This window comes from Wolffia australiana, chromosome 9, assembly GCF_029677425.1.
Source record: "Wolffia australiana isolate 7733 chromosome 9, ASM2967742v1".
NCBI classification, from domain to species: domain Eukaryota; kingdom Viridiplantae; phylum Streptophyta; class Magnoliopsida; order Alismatales; family Araceae; genus Wolffia; species Wolffia australiana.
In genome coordinates this window covers 15090095-15107259 of record NC_135843.1, presented here as the reverse complement: position 1 = coordinate 15107259, position 17165 = coordinate 15090095, and the positions used below count along the sequence as shown (strand labels likewise).

The window sequence follows — 17165 nt, the reverse complement described above, 5'->3', positions numbered from 1 at the left end:
ATAGAGAATTTAATCAGACAATTTAGCTTAAATGATTTACCCATCAAATTTCAAAATAGTTTGTACAACTTGATTAATAATGAAGGATATCGCGGGTTTTTTATTTTCTTGTAAGGTCCCAAAAGCAGAATAAATAAAAATTCTAACGACTAAAAAAATCAACTTGCCGTTGACTCGAGGGTAAATTCACCGGAGGCAAACACGTTGACTTTATTTATATTCCGGTCGTCAGATCGCTTTCATTTTCCACCTGCCCTTTCTGTCTTTCTTCCTTTCTCTCTCTCTATCTCTCTTTCATTTTCTCTCTCTCTTTCTCTCTCTCTCTCTCTCTCTCTTTCATTCTCTCTCTTTCTCTCTCTATCTCTCTTTTATTTTCTCTCTTTCTCTCTCTTTCTCTCTCCATCTCTCTTTCATTCTCTCTCTTTCTCTCTCTCTCTCTCTCTCTCTCTCTCTCCCTCTCTATCTCTGTTAATCTCTCTTTCTCTCTCTCTATCTCTCTGTCCCTCTCTCTCTCTCTCTATCTCTGTTTCATTTTCTCTCTCTATCTCGATCTCTCTTTCATTTTCTCTCTCTTGCTCCCTCTCTCTATCCGTCTCTCTTTTCATTTTCTCTTTCCATCTCTCTCTCTCTATCTCTGTTTCATTTTTTCTCTCTATCTCCATCTTTCTCTTTTCATTTTCTCTTTCCATCTCTCTCTCTCTATCTCTGTTTCATTTTTTCTCTCTATCTCGATCTCTCTTTCATTTTCTCCCTCTTCCTCCCTCTCTCTATCCGTCTCTCTTTTCATTTTCTCTCTCCATCTCTCTCTCTCTATCTCTCTTTCATTTTCTCTCTCTATCTCGATCTCTCTTTCATTTTCTCTCTCTTTCTCCCTCTCTCTTTTCATTTTCTCTCCCTATCTCCCTCTCTCTTTCATTTTCTCTCTCTTGCTCCTTTCTCTATCCGTCTCTTTTCATTTTCTCTCTCCATATCTCTCTCTCTATCTCTCTTTCATTTTCTCTCTCTATCTCGATCTCTCTTTCATTTTCTCTCTCTTTCTCTCTCTCTCTCTATCCGTCTCAGTTTTCATTTTCTCTCCCTATCCCGATCTCTCTTTCATTTTCTCTCTCTTTCTCCCTCTCTCTATCCCTCTCTCTTTGATACTCTCTCACTTTTCATTTTCTCTCTCTCTAGCACTCTTTATCTCTCTTTCATTTTTTCTTTCTATCTTTACCTCTCTAACTCTCTTTCTCCCTCTCTCTATCCGTCTCTCTTTCATACGCTCTCACTTTTTCATTTTCTCTCTCTATCTTTCTCTCTCATTCTTCACTCTCTTTTTCATTTTCTCTCTCTATTTCTATTTCACTCTCTCTCTCTTGTATTCATTTGCACTCTCTCTCTCTATCTGTCTCTCTCTTCTCTCGCTCTCTCTGTTTCTCTTTCACTCTCTCCCTCTTTTTTTTCTCTCTCTCTCTCTCTCTCTCTCTAAGTAGGTGGTTTTACTTGGCGACGACTCCACGACGGCGACGATGGCGTCCGCGTCGACGTCGGACGACGCCGGACAGGACGAGCTGGCGGAGGCTCTGAGCAGGATTCTCAACGTTCTCACCGGATTCCAGAAGAAATTCATCCTGTACATAGGCGGAGAGGTGTTTTTTTTTTTTTTTTTTTGTGTTTTTGTTTCGTTTTATTTGGTATTTTCTTCGTGATTCAGTCATTTGTTTTGATCTTGTGTCATTGACGGCATGAAATTTGATCTTTGCTGTAAGTTCGTACTGTACATCAAATTTGACCTTTGCCTTTCCTTTTTGTTTTCGCCGTTCTTGTTCCATTTTATTTGTTCAATCCTCGTTATTCAGTCATTTGTTCTGATTTTTTGTCGTTGACGGTATGAATTTTGATGTGTACGGCAAGTTCCTGCTTTACATCGGCGACGAGTTGCCTTCGATTTTTGTTTATGTTCGTGTTCCGTATTATTAGTTCGATCCTCGTGATTCATTCATTTATTTTATTTTTGTGTTTGACGGTATGAATTTGATGTTTCCGGCAAGTCTTCGTGCACATCAGCCATGAGTTGCCTTCGGTTTTTATTTCCCTTTCTTCGCCATTTTATTTGTTCAATCCTTGTGATGCGTTCATTTGTTTCGATTTTCATGTTTGACAATGTGTATTTTAGGTTTGTCGTAATTGCTTTAGGTTCATACTAGTTTTCTTTCAAAAAATAGAGTAATTATGGAATGAATCCCAAGGAGAATGCTTACGTGCACATGAATCCGAGGTCGCGTAGTAGTTCTGCAGTAGAATTAGTTCGATCCTCGTGATTCATTCATTTATTTTATTTTTGTGTTTGACGGTATGAATTTGATGTTTCCGGCAAGTCTTCGTGCACATCAGCCATGAGTTGCCTTCGGTTTTTATTTCTCTTTCTTCGCCATTTTATTTGTTCAATCCTTGTGATGCGTTCATTTGTTTCGATTTTCATGTTTGACAATGTGTATTTTAGGTTTGTCGTAATTGCTTTAGGTTCATACTAGTTTTCTTTCAAAAAATAGAGTAATTATGGAATGAATCCCAAGGAGAATGCTTACGTGCACATGAATCCGAGGTCGCGTAGTAGTTCTGCAGTAGATCATGAACGTGTATTCTTTCAAAAAAATGATGAACGTATATTTACAGTCCATGCAGTTTACTGATGAAAGGTCAAAACTTTGATAGGATTTTTTAAACTGGGATGGGAAATTCTTTAACTCGGATGAGACCATTGCTTTACTGTATGGTTAATTTAGTTTTCTTTTGGATTTCGATAAATGCTAAAATTCTGAAAAAAAATCATTTTGAACAGAGATTCTATTCGTGGGTCTCTGTCGCTTGTTTGGTGGTGGCTATGTTATATTCCTGGAAATTGCTAAAAGGCACACCACAACTTGAAAACCAAAGGAGACGACAGACAAGAGAAATCGTTTCTTCCATTCAAACTGCTGGCACAGAATCTAGCTTGAACATTTCATCAAATAGAGAATTTTGTTCGTCCTCTGCAGAATCTAGTGCTCAGGATGTCGTGGATACCTTTACTGGTTCTATTAAGGTATGTTTTTATTCTCTCTTTTCTTAAACTCACTTCATTTTTGAAGGCTTTCTTTTTAACGCCTGCGCTTGCTTTGCCATGGCAGCCGACTCTCGGCCAGCTTATAAGTCGTAAACTCTGTGGAGGACGAAAGGTAATTATTTTCATTTACTCGTCTTTTCCTTTTTTTATCAACTTAGTATTAAGACATAGCTATGTCTAAAATTCATTTCTAAAAACTAAATGAAAAGTATTAAGAACCTTTCAAATACTTTCATTTCAAGAAATGAAAAGAAAGGCCTTGAATTCCGTTTTTTTCATGTTGTAGAAAAACTTAAAATGAACTTATATTGTACACCGATTTTGCTAAAGAGGCTTTGCTAACATAATTTGCACGATGTGTGTTATAAAATCCGGATTTTAAGTCTTCTATATTTTTGCTCTTGGATCCTAAGTGTCATCTATGTGGACCTCAAAGTCAATGCGGGTCAACGTCTTCCTCTAAGATTTATTGGGATATTTAAAGAGAACTGGGATTTTTTACTATTTATCATAAAATACTAAGAATCACCCTCGGTGATGAATATTTGAGTTCATTAATAGTATAGGTCAATTTCCAAAATCATACCGTGTTGAAAGTAAGAGCAATGTTGTTATCCAGAAATGTATATTGATCTATGAGAATAATCAAACTCTCCAGGATATTTTAATTTGAACAATTAAAATAAATTGGGGCTTTAGATTTATTTACAAGATCTTCTGGAAGAAAGTTTGTGAACCTGTTTCTGAAGGGGTGGTTATTTGTCCGCCTCCTTACTTCTATTTTTTATCTACCCTTGATTTTCTGAAGCTTCAATTTGGAGTGTTTGAGACTCCGACCTTGTGTCATCCTCCAACCAATGGTTTCCCAAACAAACTGAGCGATTTATGATGGGAACAGTTGAAAATTCGGCACTGAACTCACTTCTTTCTCCGCTTCTTTTTTTTCCCCTTATCTTACACATCTTCAGATCCCAATTTATTCAGAAGAAATTAGGATACTTTTTACATATTAGAGACGTTACACCAACTTACTTTGAACTACAGGGTTTTATCCAATTTCACTTTCATTTTCTGTTTTTTTATCATTGAATTTTTTCAACCGTGTTCCTCTTTGGGGCGTTTTATCTATGACTGGATAAATTCAAAAGTTTCTTTTCATTCACGAACATAAAAATAAATTCCATGGTCAGGTGACCTGTCAAATTCTTGGGGTGATACTTGAGGAGAAATCTCCAGAGGAACTCCTGGTGAGGGAGACTCATTTTTATAGCTTAAGACATCCTGGCTTGTCAAATAACAAAACTCTATTCTCAACATTGGCAGGAAAGTGCGACTGTGAAGCCCTCTATCCTTCAAGTATTGTCCGAAATGTCAAAAATCTGTGATATCTATCTCATGGAAAGAGTTCTTGATGGCCCGAGCGAGGTCTTACACTGTCAATCTCAGTCTTTCTTCTCTTGTTCTTAAATCATTTATGGCATGACTTCTGCGAGTGCTCTCTTTTTATCTGTTTTTACATTATTGGTATTTTTTTCCAGTGATGATTTATGTTTTCAAGATAATCATGATAATATCAGATTTTCAAAAAACAAAACATGATAACATCAGGCATAATAATGGGAAAACGACATGAGGTTCAGTAGGACATGAGGGAGGGTAAATGGGCCCCGGCAAGCCGGGCATGTACTATGTCACGATCATATACGTCAATAGTAATTTTGGGTTGACCGCCGAGTTCGGGTGGGCTTCCCTCTTTTAATTTTTTTTAAAAAATAATGATGGGAAAATGACAAAACTTCGCACCCATGACTTTGTCCACTTCTTTTACCTCATAGAACTATGTTCGTGTGATTTGTATTTGGTTAACGATTGAAAATTACTGGATAAAAAATTTCAATTTACTGAACAACCCTGATCATGATCCGATCAATCTGATTGAAAATCCGATACGTTCTCTTCTAAAAGGGCTTCAAATGCAACTACCAAGATCTAATGTTTCATGACAGAAATAGAAGAAACTATCATCCTTAATGATCATATATTATTGTAATTTTTTTTACTTTTTTAATGAAATAATTCTTTATCTAGCTAAAAGAAACTTCTCTATTGGCTTATACTATGCTTCAGGATTCATCATCATTTTTTATTTTTTTTGAAAGAATAAATGGAGAAATATCATCTTTTCTATTTGGGAGATATGATCAAGTGCTCATTTTCTATTGGCAATTTCATGTAGGAGAGGATCATCTCGGCTCTAGGAGATGCTGGAGTCTTTACATCCTGTGGGTTAAATGGAGAAAAAGTAAGAAATGATGTTATCTCCCTAAATTTTTATTTTTCATGGGGCTATGCACTATTTTATCTGACTTTTCCTTATATCATTAGGTGACTTTTTTCATTTCTCATGCATAACAAATACCTAAAGAGAACCTAAAAAACACCATGCAAAACGACCAAGCCTTCTTCTGTGAAAAAACATAATGATTTTTCGGGGAAAAAATCATTATGTTTTTTCACAGCCTGGAGTCTGTATTTAAAGCAAATACAGACGGAAATGTTGGACCAGTGTATTCTATGAAAAAACATAATGATTTTTCGGGGAAAAACGGTGGATGACTCATAGAGACTTTGATATATGTTCTTATTGAGGGCTAAATTTTGAGGGAGGAGAGAGAAAAGGTGTGTACCTCTGGACGATCTGCCTTGTATCTCGTCCATTGCACCAACTGCTCCATTGTGATACGTTCTTGAAAAGAACATATCAAGAAGAGGGAAACAATTCAAGACACTGTTAGATTCCTGATAAGGAGTCATCTGATAGGTCCCCTCGCTATATCTTAGCACTGAATGGCTTGACTATGCCACTAGTAGCTCTACCGGGTAAAACACTCCGCGGTAGTTAGGATCATTTAAAAATCAGATAACGCAGCTCGAATATTCCCGGTCGAAATGTAAGGCTAAACCAATCCGTAGAGATAACAAAGAAAATAGGAACTCTCCAACAAGTCTGAGACAATCGAACTAGAAGAATGTATAGCCACAGGCGAGACCGCATCGGTTCCCTCCTAGCGATGGCGATGGAACAAGTCGAATCGACCCTTCCCCCTCGAGAGAATCTCCTCGTAACAAACTTCTGGAAGAATGCCCCCTTCTGCCTCTGCTGCTCGCACTTTATTCTCTTCTACTCCCGGTAGTACTCATTCCATTAGGTGCTCGTACTCCACGCTGGCATGTGACGTAGCTTCTCCCTTATGTCGTTTGCTTTGATAAATCCTGGGGAGGACTGTATCATCATCACAAAAGACCTGGCCAACAAGGCTCTGTCAACAACTGAGCCCTAGGTGAGAAACTAGTTGATTCTTGAAAATTTGAGGGTTATAAATACCCCCTTGTAAGGGCATTAAATGTTTTCTTAAAAAAACAGTCATTAGAGATAGCTTTTGATGAATGATCATTTTCTGATTTCTTGGCGCGAGTAACAGTATCCGGCTGTCGTGAGGGCAAGAAATCCCAATTCAGAAGTTCTCGAGGGTTGTTCACCTATCTCTCTCTCTTCTTCTCTCTTACCTGTTCCATCTCTCCTATTCTCCTCTCTCTCTCCCTCATACCGTTTCTTGATTCTATTAGATCTACATTGGGATTATAACACACACATGTGACTCACTTTAAAAGGGGCAACATAATCATTCCTAATGTTGAACTCAGATTGGGAGGGAAAAGTGGCGGATTGCCTGACACTGGAGTTGCGTTGATCACTTTGCAGCGGAAGAGTGTGATGTCCAATATGGGTGGTCACTCATATCATCATTTCGTTTCTTCTTCCGTGTATTATCAAGCAATCATCTATTCGGAATTCTTCGATTACTTATTAGGAATTGGGCATGGAAATCAGTTGATTGGTGTATGTCAAGCATCTCTATTACATTCATCCTCACCAAAGCAGCCAATCATCTCCACTCTCTTGCCCACCCTCCTTAAGGGAGGCAAGTGGGGTAAAATGCCAAAAGGGAGGTCTTGATCATATCTGTGAGGGATTCGTACGTTTGAGGAGTTGCTGTGACCGAGTGAAAATGAGAACGAAAAAAGGTTTTGCTCTCTTTTCTATTTCCTCTACCCACACTATATAATCATCAGTCATTAAACGCAGGTCACAGTAGACCCACGTATTTTAAGTTGGATAAGTCATGGTTACGAGAAAAAGGGTTCAAGGAAGAAGTGAAATCATGGTGGACGTCTCAACTCGTCCAAGGCACCGCCACAATGCAACTAGCCAACAAATTGGCAGGGCTTCGCCATTACCTGATAAAGCTAAAGAAAAAGATCCGAGAAGAAAGACACCACCAAAGAGATGAAGCCTTATCGAAAGTCCAACAGCTTGATGCCACAGAAGATGCTCGGAGTTTGACAGACGCTGAACGTAACGAGCGAAAAACCTACAGAAAGGTAGTGGAAGAAGAGGACAGGAAACTAGAGATAGACTGGAGGCAACGCTCACGGCAACTTTGGCTGAAAGAGGGGGATGCCAATACTTGGTTCTTTCACTTGGTAGCGAAAGGAAAGCGGCACTCGAACCAAATACTTGCGTGCAAGTGGGGGATCAGGAATTCATTGGGTCAAAAGCTGTCGGAGGAGCATTGGCAGATCACTTCAGATTGGTAACTAAAAGAGGGGCTCGGAACCAATGGAGATGGAGCAGGAGCGCTTCCAAAGTGACGCAAGAACAATAAGAGGAGCTGGTAAAGCCATTCCACGTGAAAGAGCTTCAGGAAGCTATACAAGGATTAAATGGTGAAGGAGCGCCAGGACCCGATGGTTTCCCAGTTTTCTTCTTTAGCAAATTCTGGGATGTGGTCGGGTCTGAGGTGATGGGCACACTAGACGAGTTTCGGCGGGATAACTTTGGACTGGAATGGCTCAACATATCATATTCTTTCTACTAACAAAGCGTACGGGTGCCATCAAGGGGGGGGGCCCATCGCACTGTCGAATTCTATATACCTCATCATTGCCAAGGTACTGGCGAACAGATTAAGGGCAGTAATTGGGGACTTAATCAGTCCCGTTCAGTCGGCATTCATTCCGGGTCGACAGCTAGTGGATAGTGCGGTGGTGGCAGGAGAGATTGTATCAACATGGAAGACAACAAGACAAAGGGCTTCATTTGGAAGGTTGACTTTGCGAAAGCATATGACTCACTTGATCTGTTATCTGAAAGCATATGACCCGATGGTTTCCCATATTTCTATGGTCTGTTATGCGAAATCGTGGTTTCCCCGAAGAATGGGTGGCTTGGGTGAGGCGGTGTATTACATCCCACTCATGCTCGGTCCTGCTCAACGGCCGAGACGAGGGGGGGTGGATCCACCCACAAAGGGAAGTTCGGCAGGGTTGTCCACTAGCACCACTGTTGTTTGTCCTTGTTGTTGACACTTTGGCCACCTGCACCACTAAAGCTTGTGAGCAAGGCCTTTTGAGGGGCTTTCAGACGGCAAGCTACCCGGAGGGTATCCCATTGCTACAATATGCAGAGGACACAACATTTTTCATGGAAGGTTCGATGAAAGAAGCACGTACCTTGTAGGCTCTATTAGACTTATTTGCTGACTTCTCGAGTTTGCAACTCAATCGATCCAAGTCGGCTTTTGTGGGTTTCGGGCTTTCTTTCTTCGGAGGAGGAGCAGTGTGCCAATGCATTAGGCGTATTTTAGCTGCAGAATGGCAACCAATGGTCGAGAAAGGGGAGAAGAGGTTGGAGGGGTGGCAGAGCAAAATTCTATCAAAAGGAGGTCGTCTAGTGCTCTTGCGTTCAGTGCTTTCAGCAATTCCCATATTCTGCTTATCGGTATTCAAAATTCCAGCAGTCGTGGTAAATCGGCTGGAGGGTTTGATGCGAAGGTTCTTTTGGGGAGGCGACCGCGAGGAGGCATGCAGGAGAGTGCCCCTAGTAGCGTGGGAAATCATAAGTAGACCGGTGAAGCAAGGAGGACTGGGGATTCCTCACTTGGAATCCATGAACTTGGCCCTGTTGTCAAAATGGGTGGAGAGAATTGTGTCATCAGCAGAGGGACGAGTCTTCAAGGTCCTGAGGGACAGATATGGCTCCACAATGGATTGGGAGAGGTGCTGGGCTCGAGTTACAGGGGAATCCCCCTTCTGGAGCGGCCTATGTCAAGTTATACCCCGCATCCATGAGTTTTTTGACCCCAGACTGGGGGATGGGGCTGATTTTTATTTCTGGACGGATAACTGGTCCAATCAAGGGACCATGAAGCTGAAGTTTCCAAGACTCTTTGCCCTAGCACTGAATCCAAAGGCCAAGGTTATTGACTGTTGGGAAGGGGCTTGGGTCCCTAACCTGACAGGGGCACTATCGGATTTACGATTCGAGGAGGTATTGGGGATGCCAGAGATCCTTCTACCCCTAACCCCATCGACTCGCTCCCGAGATGGTTGGGTATGGCGGGGACAACCCTTCTCGTTGAAAGATGCATATTTGAAGATTCGGGGTAAAGCCGGGGGCGACTCGACAATCAACAAGGCATGCCACAGGCTGATAAAGCAAAAAGTTCCCCTCAAGGTGCGGATCTTCAGCTGGTTGTTGAGGCGTAAAAAGCTGGTCACACAGGTTTTTCGTGGGAGATGGGCCCCAACAGACTCCACCGTATGTCCTATGTGCACAAGTGAAGAAGACAAAGACTGCTCCCATTTTTTTTTCACGTGTCAGTTCGCTCAGAGAATATGGGCATCACAGCAGGTCCAAGGGGTGGTTATCTCCTCCAACGAGGCATTCTGGGCCTCAGCCACGCTCGGGAGATCCAGGAGCAGACTGGAGTGGAGGAGGCTGCTAGCGACATTATGGACACTGTGGCTGCACTGGAACGAGGTGGTGTTTAAGGAGAGGACGGCTTTGGTGGAGGATTTCATCCATGACATTCAGGCGCTAGTGTCATGGTGGGTTGGAGGGAGTTGAAAGGCAGACCCTCTTTGGGTCTTGATTGTATATGGTCTGTACATGACTTTCATTTTAATGGTATCAGGTAGACCACTGGCCCCGGGTGGTCTTCCATATTTTTCGTTCAAAAAAAAAAATCAGTCATTTAACAACAGCTAGAATAGCCCTAAAAGATGGGCAGCACGTGGGCCCCATAACTATATCAATGACTCCTGCCTATGTCTTACATCTAATTTTAGCTTTCTAAATCTAATTTTAGTTATTATATCCCATCCCTATTTTATGGAGCCCATTTGATTGTATTGTCCTGAACTGAGGGCAAACGATATATTTCCTTGAGGTGACGACAGGGTAGCCTTAGAAAGATCCTAGATTCCCGGCATCTGCAAACTAATGAATCCTTGTACATACAGAAGATGAGAACTTGAGAGCTAGGTTTAAAAATAATGGAGGAAAGGTTTTAAAGTTTATGCCCAGTTTTTCATGTATGAAGGAAGAGTGATGAGCAGTCCTCTCCTGTGGTCAGAACGACAAGGGCAAAATTGTCATTCTCATTGTCATAGTGGCCACCAACAATTGTCCAGGATGACGATTCACCATACTCATTGTCATCTGGAAGAGTAAATATAGAGAATGTCTATACAAAGAATGCCTATAAAATCCAAAAGGGCTATATTTTGTCACTTTGATAAAGTTATTTTTTTTGGGTTTTGGATTTTCATCTTCTAATTTCCATCTTTTGGGGATGAAAACTGCAGGTTCTTTTTTGCAGTACTGAGAACGGACGGGCTTCCTTCGTCCGCCAACTGGAGCCAGACTGGCACATAGACACGAATCCAGATATCATTCACCAGTTGACTGTACATTTCTCTCTCAACATTAAATAATTCAGTTGCTCCTTTGGAATTTCTCTCTTTCTCTTTCTTTCTCAACTTTATTTATCATTAAGTCAATGCCTTGTTAACATACATATAATTTAAATTTTCCTTTTTCTTTCAACTTTATTTTTCAGCAATTCTGAAGTTCCTATCCATCGCCATTGTTTGATTTCTTGAGTCAGTTGTTTGGCATAAGTCAACGCACAGTATGAAAATTCAGGGGGAAGTAGTAAGACTTATCGTGTAGAGAGAGAGAGAGATAACATGTGAGAGACAAAGAGATATATAATGTATTGGAGAGAAAGGAAATATTTTCTTGCTCCTAACCGTTGTTTTAGAATTTCAGAAAATATAAATTACTCATCCAACGGTTTTACAAATTATGATAGTGGGTAGCATTTTTTACGATCGTAGTGATTTTGATATCTTTTAGAGTCAAGAATGATATGGTTTCCTTGGCGCAGAGGTTCATCAAGTACCAGCTCCACATCTCTCCCGTCAAGTGGGATCGGCGGGCTGTCAATATATTCTCTGCACCCTCCTTGGAACTCTTCTTCGGCTCCTTGGAAAACACCTGAGTACTCCTCTATTCATCTCTCTCTCTCTCTCTATCTCTGTCAGTCCATTTTCTGTTTTCTCTCTTTCTTTCATTAGTTCTGACGCTGTCTGTCGGTCTTTCTCTCTTTCTTTCGCTAACACTCACCCTCTCTGTCAGTTTTTCTCTCTTTCTCTCTCTTTGCGTCTTTCTTTCTTTCATTCATAAAATCTCCCATTATGTCTGTTTGTGTCTCTTTTTCCCTCGCGCTTCGCGTATGTCTTTCTTTCTCTTTCGTTTTATTTTATTGAATTCCTTTCACTGTCTCCCTATCTCTCCCTTTCTCTCTTTCTGGATTCTATTTTTTTTGGTATAAAACTGAAATGTGGCATTTTATGAGAAGTTATTTCTCTCTCGCTTTCCCTGTTTCAAACTATCTTTCTTTCAGTCCTCAAGCCTTGAAAAATCTCTCTTCTCTCTCCAAACAATCATAACGTATCCAAATTTGTCAAGATTTTCTCTCTTTCACTCTCCCTCTAGAATTTTATTATTTTTCCTGCACTTCTCAAGATTATTCATCTCTCCACATTTATTTGTTGATAAAGTTATCAGAAGTTACTCAACTTTCTCTCTAGCTCTCTCTTTTCTCTCTTTCACTCTTTTCTCTCTTGTTGATAAAGTTGTCAAGATTTTCTCTCTTTCACTCTCTCTTTTCTCTCTTGTTGATAAAGTTGTCAAGATTTTATCTCTTTCACTCTCTTTTCTCTCTTGTTGATAAAGTTGTCACGATTTTCTCTTTTGTTCTCCATCTAGAATTTTATTAATTTTCCTGCACTTCTCAAGATTATTTATCTCTCTATATTTATTTGTCAATAAAGTTATCAGAGGTTACTCAGCTTTCTCTCTTTTGCTCTTCCTCTCCTTCTCTGGTTCTCTAACTCTTGCTCTCGCTTTCTCTCTCTAGGGTTTATGTGCTTCCACTTTCAGGAAGTGCCTTGGGAACCTCAACAGTAAAATCTAGTGGGAAAGGTCAGTAACTTCACACATGGCTTATCCCATCTTTATGTAACTTATAATTCAAACATGGCGTACAATTCCCCTACGTTTATTGCTTGTCCATGTCTCTCTCTTCGTTTTATTGAAGGTTTAAATTTTAATTATTCTCAGTTGGTATATATTTTCTACTGTGAATAACACTCGTTTCCTTCGTTGGAAATGGATGGATCGAAGCATTATTTTTTTTTGATCTATCACTCTTGTCGCTCTATTGAATATGGTAAAATGAGTTCTTATCTCTCATCATATGCCAGTCTTGCTACTTCTATAGAAGTTTGTAAAGAAACTTCATCTATGTTTTCTCTCTCTCTCTATAAGAGGGGAAAGAATTAGAGAGGGAGATGGAGAGTAGGAGGCAGATAATGAGAGAGTGAAGAGAGGGAGTAAGTGAAATGGGAAGAATGAGAGTGGGAGAAGGAGAGGGTGAGACTAAGATAGTGCAAGGTGGTGAGAATATGAAGGGGGAGAGGGAGAAAATGAGACAGTAAGAGAGTGGAAGAGAGAGTGGGTAAGAGGGAGAGAGGAAGAGAGTGGCAGAGGGAGTGGGTAAGAAAGAGGGAGAGAAGAAGAGAGTGCAAAAGTTCGAGAGGAAGTGGGTAAGAGAGAGAGAGAGAGGAAGAGAGTGCGAGAGGGAGTGAGGGAAAGAGTGAAAGCAGGAGAGAGAGAGTGAGAGCGAAAGAGAGGGCAAGCGAGGGAGGGAGAATGAGAGACGAAGGGAGAGAGGGAGAGAGAATGAGAGGGAGAGAGGAAGAGGGTGAGAGCGACAGAGAGGGTGTGAGAGAGCAGGAGACAGAATTAGGGGAAGAGCCGGGGAGAGGGAGAAGGAGCGGTCTTCGGTCTGCTTCGACGTGTGAATCGGACACGGGCTGAAACATCAAGTTCTGATTTCTCAGAATTTGTCTTTCAGTTCTTTTAAGGGTGAGGAGCCGTAATTAACTAACTCAGTGCTTAGGTCTGAAAGAAGTGAAAGCAGAATTCTTCTGATTAAAATCAGAAGTCTGGTTCAGTCCAGTCTGAAAAAACTTCGATCAGACCATGTCCTTTTCCTTCTGGCTGGGTTAGTCCATAACAGAACCCGACTCGCCTCCCTTTTAAGGGTCAATACATTGGAGCACATGAATGAGAGGGGCAGAGATGTTTAACTTTCATCTTTAGTACCCAACATAGTGTACCATTGGTAGGATATTATGACATCTGTATTTAAAATTTTAAAATTAAAATACATATTTTAAATTTATTAATCGTGCCTTTTATTTCACAGAAATTACAACACACGTGAACCTCCGTCCATGCTGCCTTACAATCCTTTCTTACTCTACTTCATGGATATGAGGTTGTCTACCACATAATTTTCTGAAAATATATTCATATCCTAGTCAACATAAATGATATTCTTTAAAATATTTGTTTGGTTCTTATCTGATGAAAACATTTGATTAAATAAGATCCAAGCTAAAAGTAGAAACTGGATACATTTACTCTGGTCCGGCAGATCACGCAGCATGTACAACACCAGTAGTGCCCTCGCCATGCATCTCACAGTGGCACAGCTGTTATTGCTAGATAAAAGCACCAGGAGGCAACTTTATTTTGCCTACTTTTATGTTGCCTCTTTATATGTGAAACAAAATGTATGAAAACCTATGGTTTTGCACCTGTTTCAAATTTTATATAAAAGTACTTTAAATTTATAGTTTTGTGCCTGTTTCTACAGTTCATAAATCTGTATGAAATTTTAATTTATGAATTAGACATCTTCTAAATTTATAGTTTATTACAATTTTTATATTTCATAAATAAGTACCAAAATTTTAATCTGTGTTTTCTAAGACTCTTTTTAGATTTAATAAAATATGTAAGACTCTTTTTTTCAATTTTTTTTCTAATTTAGATTTATTTTTATCTTTTTATCAATTCATATATGATTTATTGAGAATTTGAAAATTTATATTTTTGTGCTCATTTCAACAGTTCATAGATCAGCCTTAAGAGTTGACTAATGAATAAAAATTATAAATGTTCATATTTTACATTCATCTTTAGAATTCATAATATATATATATATATATGTATATATTTGTGAAAGTTTCAACGTGTAATTTAGATGTTTATTAGAATTTATGGTTTCACTATCGTTTCTTACATTAATAAACATTTTTTAACACTTTAGTTTATAATATGTTAACTTTTAATTTTGTACTTTGACATTCATCCTGGTACTGTAAATATGTATGACAATTCAAATGAAGGATTAATATAATTTTCTTAGGTTTCTAAATTCACATTTTTTTCTAGATTTGATAAATTTGTCTAAAATGTGTTGCATGCGTTTTATTTAGCTTTTTCAAATCTATGAGTTATGTTCAATTCTGGAATTCAAAACCTGTTTACTGCACATTTGATCAGCTCATGATCAAGGATTTTAGATCATCCCATCTTGTGGATCAGGACCAAGTTAATTGTTTCACCCTTACCTGGATTCGCCTTCACCTCAAACAAAGACAATGGAACAATGATTTCCCCTCATTATCCTTGAATTCATTTTCATTGAGATGATGATGACAAGATCATCTTCACCCTCCACATTTATGAGATGGTTGAAAATAGCATCGAACTACAAAATAGTATAGATATGGCATAAAGGGGTATATTTAATTTTTATTGAGATTTAAGAATATCAAATAGGGAAAAGAAATGGGGTTGAGAGGATTAATAAGGTAATAAGGTGATAATGATGAGAATTAGCAGCACAGAAGGGTGATATTACATTATGGGAACGAGATTGGGGTTCTCTTGATAGATATATGTAGTTATCTGAGATAGTATGACTGTAAACCGAAGACAAATTATCAAATAAAAACTATGATTAAGAAACAAATGCAAAGCACCTTCACCTGTTGGAAAAAATGCCTCAATAACACATCTTGGCTAAGGGTCAATTAAAACTATTTCAAGCTGATTGAATCCAATTAAACATAGAAAGGTAAGTCCCACTTGAAATAAATTAAATTCATCGTTGTGATATGACTTTAACACATAATGTCATGTTGTGTCCAGTAACAGCAGGCGCTCGCGATGGGCTGCCGACTTAGGTTGCCATGTTGGTACCCTTGAGAGCATAACACCAGGGCCCAACAATGGTGGAGATAGTCCCTGAAAGTAAATAGAGTAACGTCCAGGGCAAAGGGGAAATCTGGCTGTTCCAATGAGCCTCCATGAGACCAATGAGGGAGCTTTAGATCTCCATGGAGAGAGCTTCAAATGTGAGCAACAGAGAGAAAAAGAGAAAAGTAGAGGCGGAAAGAACTTAACTTGCAAGGGCAGGGAAGCCCAAATTTTATACAGCGTTCAAGGGTTATGGGTTTCAATGGTTAAAAACCAAAATGAACATATATACAATTACAGACTTTTGGGTATGAATGTAAAAATGGGAAAAAGCTATTTTATTTTGTGTTTGACGTTATCTTTGCTAACACCAGGGCTCAACAATGGTGGAGCTAGTCCCAGATCCTGGGCCACCCCTCTAGTGGATGCCTCCATGTGGGCTTTTGGTGGTCAAAACTTTTTTCCTGAGAGATCTAGAGCTGTCTCTAGGGGCAGCTCGAACCTTTCATCATGAAATAATAGATACATGGAAAAGCTATTTTCCAAACCTTTGCTGCTTCCTTATCAGCTTTTTCACAAATTATTTACCATCTCCTTTGGTTCTTGAATATTAAACACTTCAAATTGATAGGATCTAAAGGAAACACAAAATTAATATATGTTTGGTTGTTTAAGGTCAAAATCTCATAAGCAATGAGATGAAATCTTAGTCCTTTGATTCAGGAAATTTCAAGTCTTGCATAACAAATTAAAATTGAACAACATAAATCAGATTACAGGTTTAGTTCATGAATGAAGATGGATGAAATATTCAACTTAAATGATGTCCATATTTTCCGTTTAAGCATGAAAATGATGGAGCAGTTACAGTAAATGCATGCATGAAATTTGATGATATACTCACATATCGATTTAACTCCACACATCGTCCACCCGTTAGCCCTTCATTTTTTTCTCATCAAAAAATATTTTAGAGTCCCCCATAAGAATTGATTTATTTGAGTTCATAAATTCAAATCCTCGATAAAATTACTAATAATTTCATTTTTAATAATTTATTTTCAGATATTCTTGAATTGTTTTCCTTCTGCAGTGTAAGATTTCATTTGATTCCATAATGTTTTTTTATTTTCCATCGAAAATGCGACAGGAAATAACATGGTCATAAAGAATTAGGTAGCAGGTTGAAAAGGGGGGGGATGTGAACTAATGTTTGAGTAATTTTAAACATTATTATTCCAAGTTATAATGGATTCTATAAATAAATAGATTTGGAATGTGCACTTAGAACCTATGACATCAGTATGTTATATATATATATATATATATAACCACACGGTAAAAACTGACTTTGGAGGGGAGGGATTTGTGGATGTGTTCTGACAAATTATACCAGCCGGAAATGGCTTTTCTTATTGTAGAAATTCAGATAGATTTGTTTTCAATTCATAAGTGTTTTGGTTTTGCAGAGAGATCCCTCAATTATTCAATTCGAAGCTCCACATTTCTCTCATCAAGCAGGACCACCAGGCAGTCAATAATCTCTTCACACCA

The 17165-nt window shown here is 39.0% G+C and overlaps 1 protein-coding gene across 3 annotated transcripts; it reads left to right on the top strand.

Annotated features, from left to right (window-relative positions):
- Positions 1-1365: 1365 nt before the first annotated feature.
- Positions 1366-14209, top strand: PEX22 (peroxin 22). 3 transcript variants are annotated; one of them, XR_013582540.1, is made up of 10 exons: positions 1366-1628; positions 2822-3064; positions 3150-3197; positions 4276-4332; positions 4409-4510; positions 5322-5387; positions 10796-10897; positions 11380-11493; positions 12415-12479; positions 13999-14209. XR_013582540.1 is itself a non-coding variant. In XM_078581006.1 (9 exons), exons 1-8 carry the CDS (start codon positions 1509-1511, stop codon positions 11491-11493), a joined length of 852 nt encoding a protein of 283 aa, XP_078437132.1. In that variant the 5' UTR covers positions 1366-1508; the 3' UTR covers positions 12415-12623. The 3 variants fall into 3 exon arrangements, 1 of the variants encoding a protein (XP_078437132.1); XR_013582539.1 differs by lacking the exon at positions 13999-14209 and adding an exon at positions 13768-13922; XM_078581006.1 differs by lacking the exon at positions 13999-14209 and having other exon boundaries at positions 12415-12623.
- The last annotated feature ends 2956 nt before the right edge of the window (positions 14210-17165 follow it).

Excerpts from the sequence above, each read along its gene's own strand:
- PEX22 (XM_078581006.1), top strand. The coding sequence starts at position 1,509 with ATGGCGTCCGCGTCGACGTCGGACGACGCCGGACAGGACGAGCTGGCG. Across the intron at positions 4,333-4,408 it reads AATCTCCAGAGGAACTCCTG|GAAAGTGCGACTGTGAAGCC; the intron begins GTGAGGGAGACT and ends CAACATTGGCAG. Across the intron at positions 5,388-10,795 it reads GTGGGTTAAATGGAGAAAAA|GTTCTTTTTTGCAGTACTGA; the intron begins GTAAGAAATGAT and ends TGAAAACTGCAG.